Below are 22758 nucleotides of genomic sequence, written 5' to 3' on the forward strand. Positions count from 1 at the left end.
GAGGTTTTGATTCTTCTTGAATAGATGGAGTGACTTTTTTTTTTTTTTAATACATCTGATCATTTTACTTCTCTGTCTTCATATTCATTGAATGGCTTTCCGTTGCTCTTAGGAAACAGGAAAAGGAGCTCCTTCAACAAGACCTCCAAGACTCTCATGATCTGGTACCTTTCAATCATTTCAGTCCCTCATCCTCACAAGTTCCCATTGCCACCATTCCTTCTTCTGTGGCTTTCTCTGTCCTGGAATTCTGGTCGGTCCTTAAAAGATAAATCTAGTTAACACATTCGTATTTCATATTTCAGTTTTACTTCTTTAAGGAAGCCTTCCCTCAACTCCTATTAGAAACTCTTTGCATAGCATTCCTCAGAGTAGCTTTTTCCTGTTTGTGAGATTGTTTAATTAATAATCTTCAACTAACCTATAAATTTGTTGAGGCCAGGAACTGTATTCTTTTTGCTCTTTGTTACATCTTCAGTGTCTAATGGTAGGCATTTAGTAAATATTTGTTGAAAGAAAGTGAAAAAAGGAAGGAAGGAGGAAAGTTCTCTGACAAGTATTCATAAATCATTTGTAATTTCCTTGAGTCACAAATTTCAACTGAATATAGTCCATCATAATATTATGATGGGATGAGTGCCTATAATTCATCACACAGTATCTGTACCTTAACATTATTGTTACCTTCTTTTAGTTAGGTGTGCATTTATGAAAGATCTTAAATATAAGAGTTATATTATGCAATTTTGAGGAATCTTGGTTTCCTTGAGCCTTTCATTCTATTGCTTTAATTGAGTCATTTCTATATTCAAAAACCTCCTCATTGTTCCCACTTTCTGCAGGCTGAAAGCCAAATTCCTGAAACTAATGTTCATGATTCTCCATAATCTTGTGTCACCCTAGCCATCTCATCTTAATACTCATTATTCTCCAACAGAAACTTGCCATCCCAGCAACACACATCACTGCCTCCTAAAGTCACCTTGCTTATTCTCAACTCCAAGACTTTGCTTAGTGCTATTGCCCTTTGCCAAGGATGCCCTTTCTTCTCTCATTCACTTATCTAAATTGTCCTTACAGAATCATGGAATATCTTGGGGGTAAACATGTCTTACTGGTCATCTCCTCCAAGGTCAGTTTAAGATCCCTCTTTCTCACAAGGCAATTTTCTGTTTTTTCAGACCACACTTTCTCTCCCCTGTATCATTTGGTCAGAGAGAATTGACATCACACCTGCTGTGTGCTGAGCATTTTACTTGGTGCCAGAATCATAGCAGTCAGCAACACTGACATTGCACCTGCTCTGGACATTAGCTTTTAGTTCATTGTCTCTTAATTTCTATAGAATTTGTCCAGAAGCTATTCATTTTGGGCACATGATCATATATTGTTTACCTAGCAGTTTAATATTGTATGTATTATTGTATTTGTCTGAAAGTATTGTTGTGAGAAACAATTAAGGTAAGAAAAGCCTGAGATGTGGTGTACATGCAATAATTGTCAGATGCCATCATTATTATAATATTTTCTTGTTATGTTTTCTCTTTGTACTGTGTCTTAACTATCTAAAGAGCAGGGATTAAATCTTTCATTGCTTTATAGTTCCTCACCATTCTTTAACCAATAATAGCTACTCAAAAAATACTTATGAATAAACATTTAACTGTTGGAAAAAATGCCAGATTTCCAAATCTTAAAGAAGCCCATCTTATTAATTTGGACTCCTGTGTTTCTAACAATAAAAGTCTTATTAGTGTAAGGACACTGAAAAACAGCATGCCACCTAACGGCAGGGATGCAACTAAGCCTCATGAAAGGATTAGAACCATATTGGAAAACTGTCAATTTTCTTTTCATTATCTCTGAATCTCTGCATCTCTGCCTTATTCTTTTTGTGCAGAATTTATCTCCTTTGTTCCAGTCACCTGGTAGAATATAACTGCCCCAGAGCTCCCAAATTTGCATGCTACGGTTTCAGCCCTGCTCAGAGACTATCAGTTCCTGTCGCCATTACCAGTTTGGGGGAGGAACTTTCTGATTAGCCCATCTGAGTTAGGTGACCAACATTGTCCAGTCAGCTGTGGCCACAGGGCACGTTCACTGCTGATATGTAAGATGTGGAGTAGTACTTCCTATAGAAATAGAAGAAGTCAGCCAAGTAGACACTGGTACTTATCTACTTATCTACTCCCACCTCCCATGTAGTAAGAAAATATTCTTTAAAAGGAATAAGCATAAATGTTAGTTGAGTGAATAAAATTTGACAATAAATGCTGTTTTTAAGTAGCTCTTTTGTATACTCAACCTACAGTACTGAGACCCATCTTAATAAGTGATTATATTAAGATACTGTTCAGACCTTTCAGGCTATTATTGTCTGATAGAAATATAAGGTAAGCCACACAGTTAAGTATAATTAAATTGTCCAGGAGCCACACTAAGAAAAAAAAAAAAACGTAAAAATAAACAGGTGAAATTAAGTATAATAAATTTTATTTAGCTCAGTATATTCAAATATTGTCATTTTGCCTTGAAATCAATATAAAAAATATTAATATAATATTTTACATTTTTCATATTATTCAAAATCCACTGTACATTTTATACCTCCAACACTATTCCAGTTCTGACACTAAATTTTCATCAGAAATATTTACTCCATATTTAGATTTTCATGAAATTTACCATTGAAAAATATATATTCACATTCCTGTGTTTTTTTTCCAAACACACTTAAAAGTTTTCCAGTCACTAAATCAAGTGATTTTTATTGATTTTTCAATTTAATTTATAGTTAAATTATAGTTAAGTAAAATTTAAATTTTAATTCCTTGTCACATCAGGCACATTTTGAGGGATAAGCAGGTTGAGATTGATAGTGCAACTCCCGTTAAACAGAGAACCTGAAGCCCTGAATAGATTAAGTGACTTGCCTAAAATTACAAGGTGAGTTGACAGAGTTGGGACTAAAAACTGGGTCTCTAGTTCAGCCTTGTTGCCCTGCCCTCTCCCTGTTCCTTCACTGCGCTATTTCGGGTCTGGCTTAGGGGCCATTTATAGGCCTGCCCTGGGAAATAACACATATTTATAGTGCGCTGGTTGATTACCATCATAATCAGATTGAGGTTTCTACATCATCACTTTAATTCAAACAAGAAAATGCAAAGTTAGACGACTAAAGTGAACACTGAAGACCCTAATTAATTTTTTAGGGAGAAGATGAAAATGAATCATTGCAAACCCTAGCTCAACCAAAAAGGAGTTAAGATCTTGGAGTCTCTATGCTAGTAACATGAACATCACAGTAATCTGTAAAATAATTTTATAAGAATGTTTTAAATTTGCCTGCCAATGGAACATTTGAGAGTAGAGTGTCTGCTTTCTAGCTATAGGATAAAAGCCAGAAGGATATAAAGAAAGTCAGCAGATGGCAATTGACACTTGCTATTTCGTCATCACGATTCATTGGAGAAGTTTACTTTCATTGGTGTGACTCTGTATTAAATGAAATGAGACAGAAAGAGCTATTTCTATTCCCAAGAGATTTCTTAATTGAGCCTTAGAACCAGTGTGTCTAGTCCAGATGTGAAACCACATGACTCATAGTGAATCCAGCAGGAAAAAAATACTGTAGTTGTATGTGCTTCCACTATCCTCACTGTTAAGAGAACCACAGCGATTGAGAGTTCTAGTTTCTAATGCTTCTGTTTACATTTGTTGTGTAACCTTGGACAAAACACTTCACTGCACTAGGCCTTGGTTTTCCCATTTATGAAATTGGTGGGACTGGACCAGAGGGTCTTCAACATTCCTTCTAGATCATTCTAAGGGCATGGCTCTAGATGACTTTGATTGCTCAGCCAAGAGGTAGATGCCAAAAGCACAAGCAGAAAGGAATGCTTTGTGCCCCAGGCATGCGTACCTCTAATTCTAGCAAGGCTGAGATTTGACACACATTAAAGAAAACAAAACTAAAACAATCAAGCTGGGCAGTAATGCTGGTAATTAGTTAGATTAGAAGGCTGGGTGAATAGTCCTTGTGAATTCCTCAGAGACTTCTTAGTTCATGAGCCTGGTCTTTTCTCCCTCAGAATCTCTAATCGATATGTCACCCCGACTCTTTTGAAGACAACTGTCTCACTGGATGGATACCAACTTTAGGCCCAATAAAAAAGCACATAGATACCTCTCTATGAAGAGCTACCAAATGGAAAGTAGTATAAAATGTACCAATGAAGAAATGTGGTATATTTTGTCTACTTTTGGCTTCTAATTCAATAAATCTTAAGGTGTCTGCTCTTTGAGACTCTCTTTGCATCTAATCCTAATGCAGAATAATGTGTCAAATTCTTTCAACTAATAAACCAGTATAGTTTCTTGAAGGAGGCATATATCATCTTTTTAAAATATATGTTGGGTCTTAGAATGTGCGTGGGTATTTTTGTTGTTGGTCGTTGGAAACAGTCATGTTCCTAGTTATGTTTAGAATACTTATAATTTTATTCATTTTTAATTACATCCTTTATTTAATCATTTAGTGAAATCATGGATTTGATGCTCATGTTACTTTAAAATCCCTAATGAAGTTGACAGTTTTTAACCAAATTGTCAGTTGGTAGTGGTAGCTAGCAGGTCAAGGATATTGGCTGAACATTATTGAGTCAGTTTGCATTCTGGAACAATACATGTTATATAGGAATAGAAAGCACATGTTGTTTCAGTAGTCCTAGCTAGAGCTGCTATAATTAACCCAGAAAATATAAGACAGAAGCTACCAAGAAAGAAGGTAAGAAATTGAGAGTCTGGAGTCAAGAAAAAAGTTTTCACATTCAAAGCAAGGTTTATATTTCTTCCTGTGGAAAGTATACATATGGGTGAATAAAACATCAAATGACTGTACACGTACTTCAGGAATTTAAAAGACACTCTTTGTGTCACCTCTGACATCCTGTCAACTTTCCTAATCCTTTACATTCTTCTAGTGAAAAGGAGAGCATTATACCCTACTTTCTTAGAATAAATGTTGTAAGTTAATATAAAACTAAGTTTAAAATGGTCTCTTAAAGATAAGAAACAGTGACAATGACATTTATTAAAGCAGAGGAAAAATTACATTTGTGAATTGGACAACGTTTAATTGTCCATTTCATAATCACAGTCTTGGAATCATTGAAAAACAGAAAGACCTCCTATCATCTCACAAATGAAATACTTAGCTCATTGTGTTTTATTCTCTTTGAAAATCATTTACTATATTTAATTAAAAAATACACAACTGCTTGGTGTTCTAGTCAAAACTGGTTTCCTCTCTTACAGGCAGGCAGGTTGAAACTGGCTGATATGTAGTATTATTTGTTTACCTAGATTTTATCTTTAATAAATCCATGAATCTTAGAAAGCTAATATGTAGCTAGTTAAATAAATTACTGAAAAAATATACCTTTGAATTAATGATACAGTCTTTTTCAAGGGAACTATGGCACAAGCAAGAATAAATAATTAATGAAATATAATTGCAAGGGTTTTCAAAATATGTGGCTTTTCAGCTGTGTCATCAAGTAGTTCATATCAACTGTCAACAAATTGTCCATAATTTTTAAAGAGCAAACAGTAGAGTAGGATTAGATTGTGGGATTTCCATGATTTAACTGTAAGAAATCACAGGATTTACTGGAAACAGTTGATTGTCAGACTTTTGGTTTTGTTATGTATAAATGGGAGAGAGATAGCTAAATAGGAACTATACAATATGTATTTTTTTTTTTTTTTTGAGACAGAGTCTCGCTTTGTTGCCCAGGCTAGAGTGAGTGCCGTGGCGTCAGCCTAGCTCACAGCAACCTCAAACTCCTGGGCTCGAGCGATCCTTCTGCCTCAGCCTCCCGAGTAGCTGGGACTACAGGCATGCGCCACCATGCCCGGCTATATACAATATGTAAACATAGAGTTAAGTTGAAAATAGTTATCAACAGAAGTAGCAGTAAGCACCATAAAATTCCCCAACTTAAAAATAAGAAAGAAAGAAACAAAATCCTTCCTACTTTAACCACAAAGAAAACAAAACAGAAACAAAAACAAAAAAAAAAAAAAAGAGAAGGAGGAGGAGGAGGAACTCATTCATTTAATATTTAAAAGTGCCTTAATCTTAATTCAAAACAAGGGAGTCTGATTTTGGTTCTCACTTGTCAGTGATCCTAGGCTAGGGAAGCATATGCATGAAGTAGAGGAAAGAAAGAGTTTTAAAAGATTAATACCTGGAATCTATTTGTCACAGAAAAATTTGCACAATCACAACTCAATGAATTGGTGAAAGCTATTCTATTACATAAATAGTATTCAGTATTATACTGAATAACAGTATTGACAGTATATGCTATGCTCTATATCCTAGGAAATCTGTTCATTGCTGATAGGGATGACTGTTTCTAAGGAGTTATACCTACCTAAAGAGAGAGAAGCTTGCAGAGGAATTCAGCACCCAAGGAAAGACTGATAGCTTTGGAAGAGACCTGTTAAATGATGCAAGCATGAACTTGCATTTGCTTGAGATAACCAGTGATTTAACAAAACAAAGGCTCCATTCTGAACATACTTTGGAAACACACAGTCTTTGAGAACTTGGTTATGATGAGTTGAAATGGCCACTTGAATTAATTCCCATTTTGAAGTTTATTTATCCTACTCATCTGATGCCAGAGCCAACAATCCTGAAAGTTTTGAATGACATTTTATGCTTCCAGGAATTGGAGCTTACCTATCTGTAGATAAACTGGTTTCCTTTTTGGCTGTGTGATATTAATTAAAACTGTTCTGTTAAATGAATATAAAATGGCTCCCTTATATAATTTAGAATAAATAAATGGCTTTGACTTTCCCCACAGAGATAATCTGCTGATAAGGAGAGAAATAAGTGTGGTGGTTTGATTTTCTTTTTACATGGCATAAGTTCCTCTGAATATAATATTTTTATTACAATAGAAGTTGTATTAAATTATTTATGATTTTAATGAGCCAAGTCAATTTTAGTGATTCCTAATAATAATTTTATTTATCTCATTGCAGCATTTGGCAGGGTTAAAAATAAATCAGATTCTCCACTTAAAAGATCTTTATAAAAGAAAAGATAATGTGTTAAAATTATAAGAAATAAGCAAACTTATGACCAATTATATTCTAAATAATGTAAAATTAATTTTAAAAATCTTAAAATTTATTCTAATAGACTGAGAAGTTCTTCCTAATGATCTAAACCTATATTGACTAACAGCTATTTAGAGCAATGGTTGGCAAACTATACCTTATGGACCAAATCCATCCCTCTACCTCTCTTTTTGTAAGGCCAGCCAGCTAAGATTGGTTTTTACAGATGAACTTTTGCAATCCAGTTGATGAGAATACTGCCTTGAATCCCTCTAAACAAAATGTTAACCCAAAGTAAAGGATTCCATTCTTCTCCTTAGTAGAGCTATATAATAAAAGATTATATTATATATAATTATTAAATATTATACAAAATAAATTATATTTAATTATTATTATTACATTTTGAATTTTGTAGGAAAAATTTTGTGGAAATATGCTTTGTTTTGTTGTAAATGTACCTACATAAAATACTTGATTTTACCTTTTGACACACAAAATCTAAAATATTTACTATTTGGTCCTTTGCAGAAATTGTGCTGACCTCTCATGTACTTTTTCCTCATTAATCCTTTTTTTATCCACTTGTAACATTCAGCAAATAGTTTCTGAGCAACTCTCATATGTCAGGAACTGTTCTAGGTATTGGGGACACCACAGGGAATAAGACTTTAAAAAAATGCTACCCTCATACAACTTATATTTAGATTATCTACATTGTCTCCTCACAGCTTCTCTTTATGGAAGTTTCCAAAACCTTCCATAAGGTTATTTTCCTGTATAGACAGGCAAAGTGAGTTTCAGAGTTTTCAAAGTGAGTTTCAACTCTTAAGACTTGAGCTTCTGGCTTCATGGTCTGAGCTCCATGCTTGGTTTAATGCTCTGCTATTGCAAATTGAAATTCTGAATATTTTTTAACAATGTTTTTTTCTTTTCTTTAAAATATTTTCTTAATTGATTTTAATATGTGTGTGTGTGTGTGTGTGTGTGTGTGTGTGTGTGTGTATTAGTCAGAGTCTTGTTCTGTTATCCAAGCAAGAGAAAGTACCATGGTGTCAGCCTATAGGCATGAGCTGCTGTATCCAGCCCGAGATTTTTCATTAAAGTAAAACATTGTTCTGTTTTATGAGTTAACTTCAGTCTTCAAAATTTTCTATGATGGTAATCACAAGTGCAAAAAAATGACTACAGCTTAAGTTATATTCTAATACAAGGGATAATGTGCTGTTGAAGTTGGTTATAATTGGAAGAAAAAGGAAAAAAGGGATAATGAAGTCTGATTGTACCACAAAGATTCTTCATGGCTCTAATTTCTGTAATTTTATATTCAGAATTTTTACAGAGTAATAAGCCAAGCTAGAGAAAGTACCATGGTGTCAGCCTAACTCACAGCAACTTCAAACTCCTGGGCTAAAGTGATCCTCCTACCTCAGCCTCTTCCCCTTCCACCCCTCCAGTAGCTGGGACTGCAGGTGCACATCACCATGCCTGACTAATTTTTTCTATTTTTAGTAGAGATGGGGTCTCGCTGTTGCTCAGGCTTGTCTCGAACTGCTAAGCTCAAGTGATCCTCTAGGCTTGGCCTTCCAGAGTGTCAGGATTACAGGCATTAGCCACCGCACCTGGCCTGAACAAGTTTTTGAACAATAATTTTTGCATAATGAATACATTTGTGTTTTACACTAGGTCCCACAAATAATGTAGCTGATCCTGACACCAGGCAAAAGTGCTTCTTCTGTCCCAGACCACATTCCTTCCAAGGCTGTTTTATCTATTTAAAAGCCTTGAAATCTGTCAAACACTGTGAAAACACAAGCTATTATTAATCAGTTAATTTGTATACTAGTGTACCAAAAGACTGGAAGTTCCTTGAGGGCTAGGTCTGTCTCCCATAGTAATAGTTTTGTGATTCCCTCTGCATTTTTAGCTCTTTTGAGAACACAGTGTGTAAACAATAAACATTCTTCAAGAGAATTAAATTCCATTAGTATCTGAACTTTGTTAAGGGTAAGTGTTGGTTCCCTTTGGGCTTAATTTTCTTCTATGGAAGAGCAAAATTGTTTATAATCAAGGTTTTCCTCTGATCTTTATGGGTTTGTAAATTTTAAAACAAGTTATTAGATCTGAGTTAAAGAAGACACAATACTTGACCTGTTCTGTTACAAGGAAATCCTTTGTCCAGTAGCCAGAGATTGAAACATTGATGGCTTTGAAGAAGTACTCTGAGTTTACTGCACTTATTAAAATATATGCTTTGTCTCCTTTCAATTTCTTGCAGCCTAGTCATTGCTGGATAAGTGAGATGGTAGTACAATTGTCGGACAGCCTGACTGATCTTCTGGACAAGTTTTCAAATATTTCTGAAGGCTTGAGTAATTATTCTATCATAGACAAACTTGTGAATATAGTGGATGACCTTGTGGAGTGCGTGAAAGAAAATTCATCTAAGGTAACTTTTTGTTCATTGGATTGTTTGTTATTACTTTTCTCTAAAACCTGTGCTCATTGGTGCTGTTTGTTTGGTATGGGGGCATCTTTATTTGTGAGATTTTGAATTAACTTTGAATTTAAAAATCTTTTTAAGATGAGCACAGAAAACAAGTATTTGTAGTTATACAGTAATACTGAAACGTACAGACTTAAATATTGTCACCTAATATAAAAACAAAATTTCTTTATACTATAATGTAAAAAGTTCCTGTCTTCTGTGTTTTTATTTCATAAGAAAGTGAGATCTTTAAAAACACTCCTATTAAGATATTTATTTAAATGAAAAACTGTCTATAATAAATACTTACCTTTGCCCTCTTATCCATAATCAAATCACCCCATGGGTCACAACAAAGAAGTGCATTTTTGTCTCCTCAAAGATAATTGGTCATAACCAACTTTTAGGCTACGAGCATGACATTACTTTGGCTTCTAAGAATAGGGAATAGACAGTGTACTCCAGAAGTTAAGAATGAGATGTTGAGGTTCAAATCCTGGCTCTGTCACCAAAATTAGTTTCGTGAACCTAGTTTTGTGCACTTCTTTGTGCCTCACTTTCTTTATGCCTAAAATGGGGACAGTGGCAGAATCCCACCCATAGTGTTGACATTAGATGATGTGTGATGAGCACTTTAACATGGCACCTATCAAAATAAAAGTTAATAAATGTTGACATTATTGTTGTTTATAGCACTGTGTCTATAATAGAATAGGGCTTGGGAGAACTTCTTTGGTATAGAGCTCAAATGGTTGAAGTTTAGCCTACTAGACTTCTATGGAGTGCTTTATATAAGCACTTAAAATAGTACACAGTAAGTGATGTATATGTGTTTATTACTACATACTTTCCTTTATAATGACCATATATGTATCCCTACAATATAGCTTTGATTTGCTCCTTTGAATTGTATATAAGTCAATTATACTATCTTTATTCTTTTGTGACTTGCTCTCTCACTCAGCATTAGGTTTATAAGATGTGTCCACTTGGGTACATGTAGCTGTATCCGGCTGGAGGCACGTAGCTGTAGTTAATTCTTTAGTGCCTATAGAGTAGTTCATCAATTCAATATACCACTATTTATTAACTTGTTCTTCTGTTGATTGACATAAGGGTTACAGACATTGCTGCTAAGAACTCTCTTATACGTCTTACAGTACATAAGTGCAAGAGTTTCATTAGGGTATTTACCTGGGAGTGGGAGTTCCAGGTCACAGGATGGGCACATGTCCAACCTTCCTAGATAATATCAAATGTGTCCGCTTACATTATACCAGCAGTGTATGAGTTCCCGTCACTCCATGTCCTTGCCAACATTTAGTTAATCATCAGACTTTTTAATTTTAGGATATTGGAGCATACATTATGGAGTGGTCTTTTTAAAATCCACATGAATATTTTTAATGAGCATCTCTAGAGAAAAATGTCCCCACTTTGTTGTCAGGATCATTTCATTGTTATGACATTGTGTTCATTGCACCTTCCCTCCCCTCATTGCTCTGGTCACCAGTTGAGACTCAGACTCTACTCATGATCCTGATAGGATTACTATCCTACGCTACCGATTTGAATTATGTACATTAAAACAGCTGTCTAAAAGTGTTAGTTATAAGAGCTCAAATACGTGAATCTTTGGAGGGCATATATATAGTCCATTATCTTGTCCTCAGTTATCTATAGACTATTTGAAAAATATAATCCTGTTTTTTTCTTCTAGAATGTAAAAAAATCATCTAAGAGCCCAGAACCTAGGCACTTTACTCCTGAAGAATTCTTTAGAATTTTTAATAGATCCATTGATGCCTTCAAGGACTTTATGGTGGCATCTGAAACTAGTGATTGCATTATTTCTTCAACATTAAGTCCTGAGAAAGGTAAGCTTTACAAGCATTTCTAGTTCAAATAAAAATACCAGGTTTGAATCTTACGTGCATAGATAAGAATCTATGTCCACATCAAATATATGTGTAGCTATAGAAAGATACATGTGTGTACATCTAAAAAAAATAAAAAAGAAAAGAAAATATCAGTGGCACAAAAGAAATTAATGATTGTAGATTTGTTGGTTTCCAAGCAAAAACAATACTGATTATTATTTTCAAATTAAAGGACTGTATGTGAGTAAACAATATCTGAGATAATCACTCCTATTTTTTGTCATCTAATATTTGCTAGTAATGTAAAATTATATTATTCTTCACCTCCAGTCTTCTTAATGTTCCTTTCTCAAATCTTTTTCTTAAGGATCTAACTCTAAGTCATAAATTCTGATCCTCAATACAGTGACTGTATTGAGACTCTTTCCCCTCACTGTATTCCTACAGCACAGAACCTTAATTTCATTACTTTCCTTTTGTTTTTAAATGACAATCATTATTCATATTTATTAGAACATATATGTAATAAATCTTTGTTCTGCACAGTGACTGTGGTGAATTTCTTAATAAAATAGAATAGCAGGACTTAGTATGAAATAAATAGGATCTGAATAATCTCAGTTTGGGAAGCAGACCTGGCAAGTACTCTGGTATTGCACTTCACCATTTGGGGACTCTGTAATTCCTATAAATCACCATATAACACTGACACATTATTGCTTTCTATTTAGATTCCAGAGTCAGTGTCACAAAACCATTTATGTTACCCCCTGTTGCAGCCAGCTCCCTTAGGAATGACAGCAGTAGCAGTAATAGTAAGTACACATATGTGATTTAATGCATGCATGGCTCCGGTTAGCATCTATAGGAGTATTGCATGAGCTTTCAAGGAAATTTCTAATTATTACTATTAATACTGTTCTGTTACTGTTATACTTCTTATGGTCTTCCTGAGATTTAAGATTATAGAATTGAGTTTCCCTAGAGCTTGAGATAATGTTTAGAGAATTGAGCCAGTAAATTTTCTGCTAAGGTTATTTTAAATAAGGCATGAAACTAATTTTAGAAATATTATTTACAATTTTTTCATTGTAGACATATATTTTGTGTGAAATGTGCCTAACAGAAATGGAATTTTAAAATTGAATGTACAAAGACTAGTTGTGTAGAATTCCAAGGATATTTTCAGTTTTGTGTGAATCAGTATTTACTATAGTTTGTTTGGAATTTGATGATATTGTTATTTCATTATAAAATTGTATGTTGGAGTGGAGGAGACTATGCTTATTTTCCTGAAATTTCTGTCCTCTTTGGCCAAGACCACAGATCCCTGGAAGACTGTCCTCTTTTGAAATCCAGACAAAGGTCATTATAAAGGTTTTGGATTTAGTGAATACCCTCTAGCCTCATGGAAGGTACAGGAAGAAAAAGATCATCTTGTGATCTCAGCTAAAAAAGTCATCCCTTAAGATTTATAAATGGGGCACTGTCATTTGTTCAGGAACATAGAAAACCTATCTATAAAAAGGAGTAAGCAATTTATTATAAATTCACAATAGCCTGTATACAATTCAGAATTTTAAAAAAATCTCTTAAATACAATTTATTTTGGAAGTTTTGCTACCAGAACCTGAACTGAACTGAGATGAGGTTATTCACATAGTCTTTACTGATACCACATCAGATCTGAAAAGTTTCAGAAAGGGACTAGGTCTTATATGTTTGTTAGTGAATCAAGGATTTCTAATCTTGATTATTTCTTGACTTCTATTTACTTTGGGTTTAATTTTCATGCTTGTTCTAGCTTTTTAAGGTGGAAAAATTCGATCATTTATTTTAACCCATGTTTTTCTAACTATAGGCACTTAGAGGTATAAATTTCCTGTAAGCACTGCTTTAGCTGCATCCCACACATTTTTTATATGTTGTGGTTTTGTTATTTTTTTGTGTGTGTGTATGTGTGTGTGATTTTTTCTTTGATTTATGGATAATGTAAAAGTGGGTTGTTATCTAAAATTTTGGAGTTTTCCTAGATATCTTGTAATTACTAGTTTCTAATGTAATGCTGTTATTGTGGAAGCATACTGTATCTCCTTTAAAATGTATCGAGACTTACTTTATATGTTTCATTGAACTATTAGGTGTAGCATTTTCAAATTTGCCCAAAGTAGTTGATAGTGTTGTTCATCTATTCCACTCCCCTTATTAAAAATTATCTCTAATTTTTTATCAGTTACTGAGAAAGGGGAATTAAAAATCTTTCTTTTGGATTGCGGATTTTTCTGATTCTCCTTTTGTATCTAAGTTTTTTGCTTCATATTTTTTGAAGCTCTATTATTGCATGGTTATACATTTATTACTGTTATGTCTTCTCTGATTAATTGCCCTTTTAATCTACTGAAATATCCCTCTTAACTCTGATAGTGTTCTTTGTCTTGAAGTCTATACTTTGTTATTAGTAGAGCCAATCTTTCTTATGGTTACTGTTTTCATGGTATATCTTTTGCTTTCCTTTATTTTCAACCTATTGTCTTTATTTTTAATGTATATCTCTGATAAACAGCGTATAGTCAGGCCTTGCTATTTTATCCAGTCTATCTCTGATTTTTAATTAGAGTGTTTCATTCATTTATATTTAATAAATTATTGGTATAGTTGGATTTAGGACTGTCATTTTGTTACTTGTTTTTTATTTGTCCCATTTGTTTATTGATTCTCCATTCCTTCTTTCTAGCCCTTTTTAGGGTTAAATAATGTTTATGGGGTTTTCTTAGTGTTCCGCACCCTTGTGCATTATTGTGTGGTTATATTAGGAATTAAAGCATACATGTTAACTTGTAATATTCTATCTAGAGTTAATATTGTAGTACTTTAGAAAAAATATAAGAACCTTGAAACAGGATGGTTTTACTACCCATACCCATCTTTTGTATTATTGTTGTATCTACATAGATTATATCTACATAGGTTATAAGCCCCACAATACAGTCTTTGTCTTTTATATTTATCCACATATTTATTATTTCCTGTGCCCTTTGTTCCCTCTTGTAAGTCCAAGTTTTCATCTGGTGTTAATTCCTTTCAGGGTGAAAAACTCTTTAGCGTTTTATATAGTACAGATCTCTTGGCAACAAATTCTCTTTTTACTTTTAATTGGAAAATGTCTTTATTTTGTCTTACATGTAGCAGGAACTTTCTACTGGATATCGAATTCTGGGTTAGCAGAATTTTTTTTTCCTTTAGTCCTTTAAAAATGTCCCTCCATTGTCTTCCTGTAGCTATTGTTTTTGAAAAAAGGAAAAGGTAGCCATCATTTGTACTATGTTTTCCCTGCATGTATAATAGTAGCTCATTTTTTCCTCTGCATTCATTCATAATTTTCTTCTTTTTAGCAGCATGACTAGAATATTCCTAGGAATGGTTTTCTTTGTTTTTATCTTTTTTGGGGTTTGTCATGTTTCTTGGATCTAAAAGTTTGTTTCCCCCCCCCCAAATTTGGGGAAAATTTGGCCCTAATTTTTTCAAATTTTTCACTCCATTTTGTCTCTCCTCTCCTGATTTACTAATCACACCTATTCCATTTGTTTCTCCTCTACTGATTTACTAATCATACCTATTTTAGGCAATTTTATATTGTGTCATAGATCACAGAAGTTTTGTTCATTTTTTTAACCTCTTTTCTCTCTACTCTTCTGAATAACTTTTACTTGTCTGTTTTCAAGCTCACTGACTTTTTCTTCTACCATCTCTAATCTGTTGAATATTTCATTCAGCAAATTTTCTCATTTCTAAATTTATATTTTGTGTTCTAGAATTTCTCATTTTTTTTTATATTTTATATTTCTCCAATGAGACTTTCATCTGCATATTCATTATGACAATATTTTCTCTTTTGTTCTTTAAATATAATTATAATAGCTGCTTTAAAGTTCTTGTCTCCTAACTTCAACATGTAGGTCATCTCAGGGTTGGTTTCTATTGACTATTTTTCCTCCTTTATTATGGGTCACATTTTCTCTTAAATAGTTAATAATTTTTTAAATATATGCAGGATATTATTAACACTATGTTGTTGAGTATCTTATGGATTTTAAAGCATTTCTTTAGAGGCTGTTGAATTTTGTTCTGGTAAGAGGTTCAGTTACTAGCAGATGAGCTTTATCTTCCCTCCTAAGCTTGCTTTTACACTTTCTTGGGGGAGAGAGGTCTCATTCCTAAGACATGGAATTTCTGAGCTATCCGTGAACTGCTCAGAAAATCTTTCCAATCTTGCTAGTGAGATATTGTCCCCCATTGTTGTATGACTGTTAGGGTCTCTGTTAAGATTACAACTTCCTAGGTGTTGTTTTCTTCAGGTTTTGCGATGTCTCTCCCTGTGTATGTACAGCTTATTATTCAACTAACAACTTACAGAGACTTGTCCGGAGATTTCTGGTACTCCTTCTCTGCACAGCTCCCTGCTTGCAGATAATTTAGATCTACAAACTCCAGCCACATCAACCCTGAACTTCAATCTATGACTCCCTATTTCAGTGAGACTATTAAGCCTCTCTTGGACTCTTATCTTCCACACCTCAATCTGAAGGTGCCTCCCAGCCAGGAGAGCTAAAAGCCAGAGAACCAGGGCACTCATGTGCCTCACTTTGTGTGTTTTCCCTCTCCCAGGAATGACACTTTAGTGCTACTTGTTGACTAATTTCTGAAAATAGCTGCCTCATATAATTTTTTCAGAATTATAATTATTTAGATTTGGAGGGCTAATCAGCTACTATTGTGGTTGGAAGTAAAAACATTTCCTACTGACTTTAATAGACAGATTGGTCGTGATGTGCTGGCTCAAGCCAGTAATCCTAGCACTTTGGGAGGCCAAGGTGGGAGGATTGCTTGAGGCCAGGAGTTCAAGACCAGTCCAAGCAAGAGCCAGACCTGGTCTCTACAACAAATAGAAAAATTAGCGAGGTGTGGTGGCATGCGCCTGTAGTCCCAGCTGGGAGGCTCAAGCAGGAGAATCACGTGAGCCGAAGATTTTGAGGTTGCAATGAGCTATTGATGATTCCACTGCACTCCTGTCTCAAAAAAAATACCTGTTCGTATGAGGATACTTTTTAAATTGCAAGATGAAGGGACAGACTTCTTTTTTGTTTATTTTGTTTCCTATGTTATTCCTTTTTAAAAAAATATATCTTGCATTATCAGAAACTTTTGGCTAAGTTATATCACTCATGAATATGCCACTTAGATACCTATGCATAAGACAAGCTTTTGTGGTGCTCACATTCTAAGAAAAAAAGATGTAAATAAAATACCCACAGTACAGTATATAATATGTATAATAATAGAATTATATAAATGGTTTTAGGTGTAGCATAAAGGAGGTAAAGACTGGTTTTGGGGAAAAGGGTTAGTGAAATTTGAAGGAAGCGTGCTAGTTTCAGGGATTAGACTCAAAAGCTGGTGTGTCAATCAGAGGACGAGGACATATGAGGACAGATTCCAGAGACAGGAGTGTGTAAGGAAGAGTCATGGGATAATATACAAACCTACTAGTTATCTAAAGGGAATTATGTCTACAAACTAGTAGTAATACCCTTTATGCAAAGCTAAACGAGAGATGCTTAGGAGATGTTTAAGTCTGAGATCCTTGCAGACAGTACTTAAATGATACAGAAAGAAATCCATACATTGACATAACCTTATATATCTTCTAGAAATGCAGTCTTGACTCAGACTGCCTGCACTCACATCCCAAGCAAGATAGTTAAACTCTCTTGACTCCTTAGTCAAGTGGAGGGTGCGACTCCTTCACAAGGTTTCTGTGAGTTTTAAATATGTTAGTACATGTGTACTTGGAGTCAAACCTGATGTCTTGTAAGAGTTCATCGTTAGTTATTAGAGCAGTTAGAGGCAAGAAGACTGTGGGTCAGTGGTTGTGGTGAGCATCTAGTGAGGTGTGGATCTGAATCCAGGAGGAGGACCCATTTACCTGTTCAGCAAGCACCAAGAGATCCGTGTTCACAGGCATAGTGCTCCTAAGCAGTTGTTCAGCAAAATTGTAGCACGGTTTTTTGTGTTCTATATTTCCACAGATATCAGCTATTTATAGTCAAACCAACAAGTCAGTTTCCAAGATTTTTGGACAGTGGATGGTTTTAGTAATAATGAGATAAAAGTAATAGAAGAATATAACCTATGAATTGGAGTTACTCAAATCCTAACCACATGAGCTCCTTCCTGTAGCATCTATGCAGGCTATCTTTACATAAAATCAAAACTTTGTTATCAGTTTGGGCTTTGGCCCCAAATACCCTTCAATATGGGCCTTGAGGCATACAATTCAAATCTCATTGATTCCTGGTGGATAGCTGTGGTGGCAAGTGATATAAGTCCTCCCCTGAAGGTGTAAGCAAGTATTTTCTGATAAAGTTGTTTTTCTCCTCCTGCTAGAGGGGTGGTAGTATCCCTGATGAACTAAGCCCTGTGTATTAACAAGTGAAATAACAAAAGCAAAGTAACATTGATCTCTGTAGGAGGTGAAGCTCAGTAATATGTGGGCCCTTTCCCATCCAGGTCTTTACTATTTCTCTTCCTCCCTCTCTCCTGCAGGGGGATTGCTGCTGCCACATCTTAGTCAGATTCCAGAACTTCGTATTCCAGAACTTTTGGCTCCTAGTTTTGACAGTGGAATTGTCATAGTGGTTACCAAGCCACAGCATCTCCGAGAGCAATGCGCACATTACTTAGTGAGGTCTCCCAAAGAGCTTTGTTTGAAACCACTCCCTTAGGTGCTGTCCTGCCTGAGAAAGGTTCTCAGTAGCAAATTGCAGAATATCTCACTCTTTAGTAAGCTCCTTCTAGTGACTCTGGTCTTTCCTCTGATCTGAGTGGTGAAATCCAAGACTTGAGTTTGGTCTTTGGGTAGAACAGGAAGAACAGGGTGTTTGGCTGCTTCGATTCCAAGGCATATCTGGCTCACCAGACATAGTAATGGGAGTTCTCTGTAGCACCATCCTAGCTCATTAGAATTTTCCATTGGGCTTGAGTGACAAAATATCAATAGATTCCTTTGTTCTCTCTGTATACATTGATTAGGGCCTCTCAAAGAGGTCGCCTAGTCAAATCTATCATAATTACACACCAGCAATACCAGTAGCCAGTGGGAGTCACAGCAGGTTGGCCATGAAGGAGAATCGCAAATAGCCAAGCTGTTTATTTACAGATAATGTTATTAAAGTCCTAAAATGGTAGGAATTGCTTGTAACTGTAAATCCATTTTCTCCTAGAAAACACTTTTATAGATGGTAGTTAAATCCCAAACTAGCCCATATAATCTTATATAATCTTGAAGATAGCTGTATTATTGTAATGACAATATGACTTCAATTCTACCAAATTCTGTTTTGTAACCCAGATTTATTTTGGTGAGAAAATTCATCTTGAGCTCCAATTTGAGAGGCCTAAAAGATATCTCCCATGGCGCTGTAGAATGTGGGGTGAGCCAGAACTGTTGGGCTTATCTTATGGAGGCAGTTCATATTTCTGGGAATGGACAACTCCGCTTCCCACAACTGCCTACCCAGGAATCCCCTGTACCCTACACTACACACCCATCCCTTACTGTCCCCTCCCCCCAACACACACATGCACGTGAGCATGCATGCAAACATCCTTTCTTTGGAGTCTGTTTGGAAACATAAGAATCAGAATTAGGGAATTTCCCATTTCCAGGTCACGTATAGTGGGGATATGGGCAATTCCTATTTTCACTATGTAGAAGTGGTAGATAAAATCTGTTTCTTACCTCTCAGGTTAAATCCTTGAGTTTTATTTTGCTCTTGTAAAAGTTGATACACACACAGTGAATCAGTTCTTATATATTATATACTTTAGGTACTTTATATGTTAAATAGGTAATTGTAGGCTGACCCTACAACCCAAATGCCATTGCAAAATTAGCCAAAAGCGCTTACTTTACCTTGAATTAGTTTATCTTCTGGTCATCTAATTGTTGGGAATTTATAATTTCTAAATATATTACATCTTCAAAAGAAAATTACAAATTTAACTCTGGCAAACTAGATTGGATGTGTCAATGTTCCCAAAAAGCTAAATTGTTCTTTTTAAGGAATACATAGAAAAACCTATCAAAATAGGTTTCATGTTAGGAGGAAGAAACTGCTGTGGGAGATATGTTTTGTTTAATTTGTGAATCATTCTGCTTCTCGTGGAAGAGTGAGGCAGGATTGAGGAAGGTGTCTTCTGTCTCACTAAGTTACTTATTTGGACTTACTTCATATGGGGCAACTCTGTGTTTTCACCCGTTCTTTAGCATTAGTCTCAAGCTTTCCAACACAAAGAATGAAAAATCAAACTCTTGGTCCATGGCACTTGGATGCACCACCTGGCAAATATGTATTGAAGATGTGAATGAGGAAACAGTCATGATTCTAAGCATGAAATATCTAAAAATGCTGTCACTAATTAGCACACATAATGCCTTGATATTTGCAACAGGCCAAGTGTAGCTGAATGGATATAGACTTTGATCCAGGTTATAAATATCATCTTTAAAATCTCTGGGCATGCTGTCAAGGGTGAGAAAGTGAAAAGACATTAGAAGATAAAGGCATCGGAGATAGATTTGCTTGATAGTATAAATCATTTCTGTGTTCCACATGCATCAGCATTAACCAAGTCAAATCTCTTTCTGTCTCTAGAGTTTCTTTTTTAAATGTATTCATTTTGGGGAGACTGCATGGACTTTTATTGCCTTGCGAAAACAATACTCAGCAGAAAAATCACCCTCTTGAATAATTTAAACAGATATAAGTCAAGAGTGTATTATGGAAACAGTTGGGAACAACCACAGCATATGAGCAAAACCTCTAGAGTGGATCTGGTGCATTCACCACTGTGTTCTTTAAATTATAGGGAAGGCCGTAAATCCCACTGGAGATTCAAGCCTACAATGGGCAGCCATGGCATTGCCAGCAATCTTTTCTCTTATAATTGGCTTTGCTTTTGGAGCCTTATACTGGAAGGTAAGTGTTGCTATTTCTTTTTTTTTTTTTAATTATGATTATTGCTTTTTATTTATTTATTTTGCTTTTGATCAAGCAACTTCACATATTTATTTGTTGATACTATATTTACATAAATGATTAACAAAAAACTTTCTTTTTCTGAGAAAGGCTCCTATAAAGAAAACAATGAGTCCTACCTTAACTGACAGTCTGAACAAAATTTAAATTTAAGAAAGGTTCCCTCCATTTCCTTGTTGTGTCTGGAAACTACTCCTGTAGCTAAAAATCCATTCACATGTAAGAAATGGGAACTGGTTTTAGTAGCCTGAACTAAATATAAAAAGAAATAAAATCTGCTAAAAATCATATGCTGTGCTTAAAAGCCAAATAGATATGCCATTTGTATTATCTGCTATTTGAGATTTCTACTCATTTGTCCTCTTATTGAGGACATTCTTATTGAAGCCCATCTAAAATTTTAAAATGTGCTAAATCATCCCAACTCAGCTTTCCGAAATGCCTTTGAAATTTGATTACTATTTAAATCTGTCAGTTTATTATTAAATATCCTAAAAATATTGAGTCAGTAATACCATGCAGTTTTCATGCTTTTTTACTGCAAAATTATTTTGTATGTTACATGTTAGGAAAAAAAACCTGTATTAGAGTTGACATAAAAGAAAAAAGTGGAGATCAGTTACTTCTTAAATATTATAACCATTCACTAATATTTTTACAACATATTTCATTGTTCTTTTCCCAGAAGAAACAGCCAAATCTTTCAAGGGCAGTTGAAAACATACAGATTAATGAAGAGGATAATGAGATAAGGTATTTTGTTTTGCTAAATGTATGCATAAGCAAGCCTGACATTGGCATTTCACACACTGTGCACATGCCCCTAATGTCTTTAAGTTGTTCACTCCCATGATGGCAGCTAACAACCAGTGAGTCCCAACTCTCCATTCTGGCTTCTGACCTCTGACTCCCTCTTCGCTCCTGTATCTCCATTTACCTGTAGAATACCTTCACACAATTATCTTCCTGATTCTTCTTAGGGTATCAAAAGGGGTCACCTCTGCTTTCTTTATTTCTATAAGTGACAGAATCTTGCTCAGACTCCTGGTCATGGAACTCTGGAGGCATGTTTGCTTATGTTCCTTTTCTACACTGTTATCAAAACATATGATTCATTTCTCAGAGTCTCTTTCCAAGCTCAGTTCTTTGCTAATAGTCATTATCATCATGTATGTCTTTATGATCTCAAGTTGTCACCATAGATCTTTTCTGTAGACCTTCTAATCTCAACCTTCGCCACATCCTTCCTTAACACATTAACTGCCATGTAAGCTGTATTTAGCTCATGCTAGTTTTGAGGCCAGGGCCTCGTGAAGCATATATAACTCACATGCCTCTACCTTGGGAGCCACATGAACTATTTTTTGAGTTGCATATAACTAACTCACAGAAAACAATAAAAAAATAACAAATTTTTCATTAAGTTAGAAAGGATCATTTTGTTTTCGAAATTTTTATTGTTTTCATAATAAAACACCGTGGCCCCAAGGAAACTTTTTTTTCTGGTGTGGCAGTCAGTGTGTTAAACCCTGGTTCATAGTATCACTTCATATTCAAGATACATTCAGCAATTTTCTCTTATATACGTAATATATTTTTTATAGCACTCGAGTCCTTAACTTTTCTTAATATAGTCATTATTTTCTTCAAGACCAAATTTCATATGCTTTTTGCTGTCACTGGCCTTCATTACTCTCTTACCTTACCCCATATTGCTCTGTACTCATATTTTCATTTATATTCAGTTATAATTTTAATTTGGCATGTTACTTTCTCTCATATCCTGCCTAAATGTACAAAGAGCATAGTAGCATGTTTAGTGTGTGTATATGCATAGAGACTTTTTAAAACTACTTGGGAAGACTGTGTTGAGACAGATAAATCTTTTTCTTCCCTATGGTAACTTTTATGAAGGTTAGCTTCCCATTCAATTTTGCAATCTTTGCTACTGTATTTACAGAAAAATTGCCTTTTACAATGGCCAGATCATGGTGTACTTCAGAATCTCTATCCAAAAGCAAATAAGCATTTTTCTTATTGTTTTTCAGTATGTTGCAAGAAAAAGAGAGAGAGTTTCAAGAAGTGTAATTGTGGCTTTTATCAACACTGTTACTTTCGTACATTGGTAAGTTTTTAGAATTCAAATTGAAATATT

The 22758-nt window shown here is 34.8% G+C and overlaps 1 protein-coding gene across 2 annotated transcripts in view; it reads left to right on the plus strand.

The window, feature by feature from the left end:
* Positions 1-22758, plus strand: part of KITLG (KIT ligand) — an 83452-nt gene that overhangs the window by 49107 nt on the left and 11587 nt on the right. Inside the window, exons 4-9 of one of the 2 annotated variants that reach the window (XM_012757862.3) lie at positions 9416-9586; positions 11346-11502; positions 12237-12320; positions 20434-20543; positions 21289-21356; positions 22652-22728. In XM_012757862.3, the coding sequence (XP_012613316.1) occupies positions 9416-9586; positions 11346-11502; positions 12237-12320; positions 20434-20543; positions 21289-21356; positions 22652-22691 (630 nt within the window). In that variant the 3' untranslated portion in view covers positions 22692-22728. The remainder of the gene's footprint in view (positions 1-9415; positions 9587-11345; positions 11503-12236; positions 12321-20433; positions 20544-21288; positions 21357-22651; positions 22729-22758) is intronic. The other variant, XM_012757863.3, reaches the window with a different exon arrangement.

The sequence above is a fragment of the Microcebus murinus genome, chromosome 10 (genome assembly GCF_040939455.1).
Source record: "Microcebus murinus isolate Inina chromosome 10, M.murinus_Inina_mat1.0, whole genome shotgun sequence".
In the NCBI taxonomy this organism is placed as follows: Eukaryota; Metazoa; Chordata; class Mammalia; order Primates; family Cheirogaleidae; genus Microcebus; species Microcebus murinus.